At 32.5% G+C, this 7,843-nt stretch overlaps 1 protein-coding gene across 1 annotated transcript in view; it reads left to right on the top strand.

The window, feature by feature from the left end:
- Positions 1-7,021, top strand: part of LOC105368763 (dual specificity mitogen-activated protein kinase kinase 7) — a 10,949-nt gene extending 3,928 nt beyond the window's left edge. The window contains exons 7-10 of the mRNA XM_011507876.1: positions 1,128-1,209; positions 1,348-1,883; positions 4,478-4,765; positions 6,468-7,021. Of these exons, the coding sequence (XP_011506178.1) occupies positions 1,128-1,209; positions 1,348-1,883; positions 4,478-4,765; positions 6,468-6,606 (1,045 nt within the window). The 3' untranslated portion in view covers positions 6,607-7,021. The remainder of the gene's footprint in view (positions 1-1,127; positions 1,210-1,347; positions 1,884-4,477; positions 4,766-6,467) is intronic.
- The last annotated feature ends 822 nt before the right edge of the window (positions 7,022-7,843 follow it).

Below are 7,843 nucleotides of genomic sequence, written 5' to 3'. Positions count from 1 at the left end.
TGTGTGTAAATATATATATATATATATATATATATATATATATATTATTTTTTATTATTTCAATTCCCTGCACGAAAGCTCATTTCTTGTTTATTTGTCATAATATTTGCATCTTTTCAAATTTACCGTAAACTCTCCAGTTTTGCATGATTTTTAAAGCTAATACTTTGATTTCAACTAATGTCTAATAGTGTTTCAGCATTAATTTTTCTGCTTTTCAGCAGAAGCATCGAAACAACAAAAATCTTCATGCCAATTATCAGGGCTAGAACATATTTTATGCTTTACTTATCGTTTCATTGCCGATTTTTCTTTAGCATGAATTTTAAGTTATTCCAAGATTAATTATTTTCTATTTAAAATCCATGCAGATGTATAACTATTTTATTTTATTATTTCGTTAAAGAAAAAGTATTAATATTTCAAATTTATACAATGTCGTAATATTTGTAATTTACTTCTTACGTTATATTTTTGAAGTCGTAAATGTTATTCTGCCTTGTGTAAATTATGTATGATTGTGCATAATTAATGTAACGTTAAATTGATAAAATTGTAATGAAAAATAAGATGCAAGTTAATCTTTTAAAAATCAATACATATATAGCCTTTACTATTTAATTACATTATCAATTAAGACTTAATAATAAACCGCGACTAAAATTTTAATTTATCTTGAAGAAAAAATTCATTAATGAATTATAATGATTACAGAACAACATTTCACAAGTTTCGGTAAAATTCCATTGATATTATTACGTGTACGGATTTTAAAATAAACTTGTAGTATTAATAGGACTTGTACATTTCCTAAGACATTAATAAATGTACATGACATATATCTGATGGAAAACGTTTCCAAGCATTTACAAACTTGAAAGCAAAGTTGAATCGTAGTATGTATAATACTTTGTACAATTTTGCATGCATTTTGAAAATATAATTTATGCCTTACGTCACATTGAAGAAACAAAGAAAAGAGGAAAAGGTTTTAAGATTTCAAAGTATATTTATCTGATTTTGCAAACAATGATTTTCTTATCGTCGTCTAGCCCTGACAGCACAGCATTGCTTGATTCGAATTTGCAACATCTCCGACAGTCGCTTTAAATCGCGAATCGCATCAGTTTCAGATTCCCAGGGACGTCACAACGACCATCAGGTCACGTATCCCTCAAGCAAACGGTACATTTACGGAGCCAAAGTAACGTAAACGGCAGCGACATATCTACTTACCTGCGAAACAGCAGCAACAGCAGCAATAGCGGCAGTAGTCACAGCAGCAGCAACAGCAGCAGCAGCAATAACAACAACAACAACAACAACAACAACAACAACAATCATCAGCATCACCACAGCAGCATAAGCAACGCCAAAGAACCCATCTACACGAGCACGACGTGCCGTAGTGCAATGGAAAACGGCGTCGGTTATGTACCCTACAGTCCTTACGCATTTCGGCGCCGGGATATGATTCTCAGGCCGTACTCGCCCTCCTGTAGACATGAGCTCAATCGCCACCAGACGAGCAACGGCTGCAAGCCCGACGACTGCGCTAACGGCCGGCCCTACTCGCCCTACCGGGGCAGTCCGAACCTCGCGAATCCCGAGGCCACAAGGTCTTACTCGCCATACTGCAGCCGGCGCCTCGAGGAGAGAGACGGCAGCAGGGAGCGTTGGCAGATGACCCCAAGGTCACTCAGCCCCTTCGCCAGAGACTATTCCCCATGGAGGCGCGAGAACGTCGATCCCCCGGTCATACAACTTCCAAGTTCGAGCGAGAGGTACTCGTCGTTGGTGCAGCAGCGCCTCGGGCAGATCTCAAGAGTGCCTCACGCCCAGGATCAAAATGCTTATGCCAGTCCCATGGTTAGTCGTAAAAGGTACGAGCCAATATTAACTTCTATATGCCTGCTTATTGGTTGTCGGAGTTGTAGAAATATTTTGTCACTTCGGCTACAATTGTCCCCGAATATGATGCTCCTCCCCCTTCGAGACATTCTATACAATAATGAACTTTTCATCTCAATTAATTCAACTAATAACACATATAATCATGCATTTCTCCTGATATTTGCTTACTAAGGGTGAGTAATTTCCACTAAAACGAAATAAGGTAGAAATTATTTCGCTAGACGTTGTCGAATATGTGTGGTAGGAGTCTAAGGCCAGGTTTCATAAAAACGTTTTAACTGTTTTACTGTATCTAACTTTTTACTGATATGTGTGGTAGGAGTCTAAGGCCAGGTTTCATAAAAACGTTTTTACTGTATTCGTGTAGGTCACTGAAATTTCATTGTACTAAGATGAATAAGCTTTAACTTATTACTCGTTGTATTTTGGTAAATCTTCAATTAGTACGTGTCGAGCTTGTCAACTGTAGTAAATTAAATTAAAACGAGGCTTAACAATAATAAAATGTCTACTTTAAGCTCGTTATAAAGTTGCGTGTAGAAGGATTTAACGAGGAAAAATAAATTTAAAACAAAAAGCAGTTACCGTAGAACTGAAATTTGAGAATAATATTGGTTTATTTTGTTACGATGTAAAATTAGTTGTTTATTTTCGAAATTTGATTCTCAAATTAGCCAAGCTTTAACTGCTAAATAATGGTTTTGGTTTTCTTGCTCTTTTAAATACTATACAAAAAAAATTTTTTTAACGAATACATTTCTTCCTTTAAATTGCATTGCAATTGAGTTTTTATTTTGATCAATAAAATGAAATTTATTCGTTGTAAGCGAATATCAAAGTTGGGAAGAATTGTTTAACGATATAGCTTAAAAGGCAAGATACTTTGTGCCTTCTCTTGACTACTGGAATGTTTGAAGATTATCATGAATCCTTCGTAAAGGAATGCATTACGTAATGTCGTAACGTAAGGAGGAGAAAATTGTTTTTATTTTTATAAAATACCAATAATTAATTCATTTAAATATTTTTGTTGTCGTTGTGTTTTTACAATTTTTGTAATCACAATCAAGTTGATTTATCATGATATATCACCGATTGTAAAATGAGAATATAAAACATTTAAACATGTAAGACTTTATTTAATTTCTACATTGCGATGCTAACGGTAATTTAACAAAAGCAAACTTAGTCTTTATCACACGAATCTACGAACAGTCGAGAAAATTTATGATAGTTAACATATATATATATATATATATATATATATATATACTTAGTTAAGTAACCTTCATTTAACTTTTAAATATTATCTATGTATAATATAAAGATATACGGGAGGTGACAATGAAACTGAAAATTAGTAAAAGGTGTGGTACACGTGGCATCCAGGATAGATTGAAAAAATCTATCAAATGTCGAGCCAAGTATGAAATTCCAACTATCTATTTATGTAGCAACGATGTTACTAATTAGGTATCGTGTTGAAAATGTAAACGGGATCTCGTTGTTCTCATAGGAGCAATTAGTTAATATTTGTATTGAATTACTTACAATCGTAAATAAAAGTTGTAAATAAAAAATTATTAGAATTAAATAATTAATAAAAATTATTAGATGTATGAAGTAAATAAATGTATTAATGTAATATGATTTTATATTAAGAATTAAGAAACAAATGAAGAAATTTTTTTTTCAATATAATATTAAGACGATGAATAAATTATTCTTAAAGGTTCATTTCAAGAAAATATTTTTAACTTGATATTTAATTTTTTCTTCAAATAATCTCCAGCTATTGTTGATACTTGTATGGACATCTTGTAGAACTCCATCTTGAAATCGGGTAAATTTAAAAGAGCAAATAAACCTAAATCTTCATTACGCATGGCTTAAACTGGCAGACAATCTGCATTCCCAGAGTGAACAACAGCTCCGGATGGGATGGAGGTCCATCGGCAAATGACATACACAGATTCTACGAAATATGCATTTTATTCTGTTATTGTGATTGGAGAAGGACAATATCAGGTTGTAGACGGAGTAGGGAATATATAGCTCGATTACTATTAACAGTAGTTGCCAAGGAGATGGTAAGCCACCAGGAAGTCAAATATGATTGGTCCCGAGACTGACCGACTCGGAGAACCGTGGCAACTAATATTCTCAGGTTGTTTTACGCAGGTATAGATGCAATATCTTGACAACCTTGACACAATCAGTGACCGTGGATAAATTGGTAGAGCATCTTTTTATCGTGCGAGTATTATTAGGGGTTATGTTGTAGCGCAATCAACATAACCCCTCCGATATCGATTGCAACTTGAAACTATGAACATTTTAAGTAATAACAAATTTTGTAAATTAAACGATACTTTAAAATTAGAAATTTAAAACAGAATATATTTATTTCGATATTTATGCCAGAGATTGGAAGGAGTTTGAACAAAACAAATAGTAATTAAGAAGAACTTAGAGATTTAATGTTATACAAGGCTTTACGGTATTAATTGAAGCATTAAGATACTTCACATTTTATTCATCAAACATCGTGTATGAATTACAGGTTTCCTTCTGAACCTCCACCACAAGGATCACATAACTCAACCAGTCCTCAATTACTTATTTCCCGTTTCGCGCATCAATTAAAGCAAGAACCCCCCTCTACTGTTCCGCAGCTACTATTAAATAATAAAGAATCTGCAAAAAAACGTTTTACCTCATACGTAAGACTTAGACTTGGCAGTGATCGTGAACCCTCTCCGGAGCCTCCGCCAAGATTCAATCGAGGAGAATCGCCACTTCTTTTGCGAAGAAATTTGGGAGAGCCGGCCTCTCCCTTTTTTCCTAGAAGGTAAGAATATTTGATTTATTTATTTTATATTAGAATAAATTAATTTATAATAAATATTATCCTGTATTGAACGAAGTGCTTATATGTTGTTGTTTTTTTTTAATATAAAAGTAATGAAATCCTATACCACATTTAATAAAATTGCCCTGTGTAATTATTTATTTATTATAGTTATCGCATTTTAATTGCTTATATAATTATAACATTTTTAAAGTTATGAAAATTGATTATACAATAAATGCATTTATACGTAAATTATAAATTACATGCTCATGTTTCAACTTATGTTTAAGAAAATATTTGGCAGACATTTTATCGATCAAATAATTTATAAATAATTTGCCATTGTATGTAAATATTTGCATATATTTAACATACTCATTATTAGAAGATTTTTAATCATTGCTTAAATATATATTTAACTCAATCAATTATCGTAATGCTACTTCATTCGTTTTGTATCTGCAAATTATATAAATAATATAAAGCCTAATTTAATTAAATTTTTGGTAAAAATTCATTCATCAATTTATTTTATCTCTGTCCACTAATATTTTAAAATGTTATATACAAGTATTTCGATTCATATTAAATTTGTAATTTATTTGTTTTGATTTTCAATTAATTTTATTTTAATTTGATGCTTATTATTAAAAAAATATATTATTTCATATTTAATATACGTTATGTAGTGTTATTAAAATATTATTTAGTTTTTAATTAGCAAACCATGATTTAATTATGTTTATTAATATAATCGAGCAATCAAATTTTCTTTTGTTTATCTAAAACTAACGTCACAGTAAAAGGAAAGACATTATAAATTATATCTTTGTTATGAAATATATTAATTGAGAATATTATTTGCATAAATCGATTGTTTGAATTTTAGCCGAATAATTTATTAGATTAAAAACATACGCTTAAATGCATCAAATGAATCGATATATTTTTAAAGATTATTTAAAATATAAAATAATTTTGATTAAATAACAGTACAATGTTAATGATAAATCAATGCTTGCTTTTTAGTTTGTATAATAGATACATTTTATTTGAATTAATTATTATCAATTTATAATGTTAAAAATATGTAATTTGAATTGAGTAATAATTTTATATTAACAAATTACTTTTCCACTATTGAAATATATTATTTTCACGAATGTGATTATTTGAAATTCAATGCCATTTTCATGATAATACAATTATCTCCTGGAAGTTGTACCATAAGACATTGCGAACATAAAAATTGCGAATCATTATGTTGTTATTGCAAAAAGTAGGTATATGCTTTTGTAAGAAAAAGTCCTGCTATTATATTAATTGTTTATTTATTTATACATTTATTTCTTTATTGCAAAGTGAATTTTATATAATGTAATGCATCGTACAAATGAAATTCTAATTAAAAATTACAATATTAGTTGTTTTTGTTATTACTGCCATTGCCATTAGAGTTGAAAGTTATCCAAAATAATATTAAGACGATTAATCACTATTATATTGTTAATAAATCCGTTTTAATTACTATTGGCGAGCACAATAACATTATAGCATATTATTTAAAACCTTTATAATTAGGAGGACATTATGTATCGCATGAAAATGATCGTATAATAGAATATCAAATATATATGTAATAGGGGTGTAAGCAAGCAGGTAGGAGGCAAATCAGAGATATAGACTGTTTCCTTGGCAGGTACGTCTCGCCCTCACCGCCGGTTCCACCACCCCGTCGACTATCCGAGAGTAGCTCTGTGCCCGGAAGTCCTCAGCATCTGTACTCACGGCTCCATCACTACACGCCCGAGCCCCAGAGACGACCACCGCCTCCATAACACAGTGGCATTGCCGGCGCAATCCAGTCTTTATTCTCACCCGTGCCATATCTGACCAAGAGCATGCAATCGCGATTCTTGCGAAAAGTCAGCGGTCAGACGTTGTACCCACGTTAACCAGTGCTTGGAGATGGCGATCCGAAGAGAGCCGCTGGGAGGACTGCGTAATCGGGAAGTCCGGAGGCGGCTTACGCGCTGTGCGAAGTACTTTAACGTGGAAGATGTAATGACGACCACTTGGTACTTTCACGAGATGCCTAATTCGCAATGACACTCACGTAATTGAAGAGAAAGGGAGAAGCAAGCATTTTTCTAAGACCGCCTACGAATTATATAGTGTTTTTATATGCACTCGAGTAACCTTGATAGAATATATTTGAATAATCCGTTTACTTGCACAAGACTTTTGCCGCGGCTGAAATACGAGTCAAAACATTTTACATCGACCAACTCTGTGTGGATTCACTTTTATCGTCAGTGTGTAATTATAATAATTGAATTCAATTTGATGCTCAACTTTTATACTGCGCTTGTTATGTTAATAACATTAAAAATACACGATTAAATAAATAAACATTAATTGTAGCGTAATGATGGAAATTCTTCGTAGATAACGACAAGGGAGTTTTTTTTCTTCTTATAGACGGAAGAATTCACATATTGAGCGCGTAAACTGTTCCTACTTAATTATTTACGCGCCTTTGTGTTCTTTCTGCACATAGTATTCGGGATGAGAGATTTTAAACTGGGAGTATTTTTAGTTGGAAGAATTCCCAAACAAATATCAAATTGAATTGTTGAAATCATCGGTTGCAAATTATCGTGATTGCTATAGTAACTATTAAATATCTGTTCGACGTGTGAGGATGTACACGAGTACGTAAGACAGCGTACGCGCATGTGTACATTCGCTCATGTGCAACACAGCCATATGTGTGCGTGTATGTATGCATGCGTGTGTATATGCATATACGCATTGTAATACAGTACGTCAACCTTGTTGATGCGATGTTTGCTAGAGGAAATCGGCGACACAAGAATAGACGAAGAAGGACCGACGCTACGCACGGAATGGGACAAGTTACGAAGTTTAATCGATCTTGGCCTTCGATCAATAAGGGCGTTCACGGAAAATAGAAAAGTGGGAAGGGAAGATCGCTAAGAAAGAACGAGAGGGGATAAAATGAGGGGGAAAATATAACTGATTACAAATAATGAAAATGAAGCGATTAACAAT

The sequence above is a fragment of the Ceratosolen solmsi genome, unplaced genomic scaffold, assembly GCF_000503995.2.
Source record: "Ceratosolen solmsi marchali unplaced genomic scaffold, CerSol_1.0 scaffold1, whole genome shotgun sequence".
In the NCBI taxonomy this organism is placed as follows: Eukaryota; Metazoa; Arthropoda; class Insecta; order Hymenoptera; family Agaonidae; genus Ceratosolen; species Ceratosolen solmsi.
The sequence above is the reverse complement of the archived record's forward strand: the minus strand, read 5'-3'. Positions and strand labels throughout refer to the sequence as shown.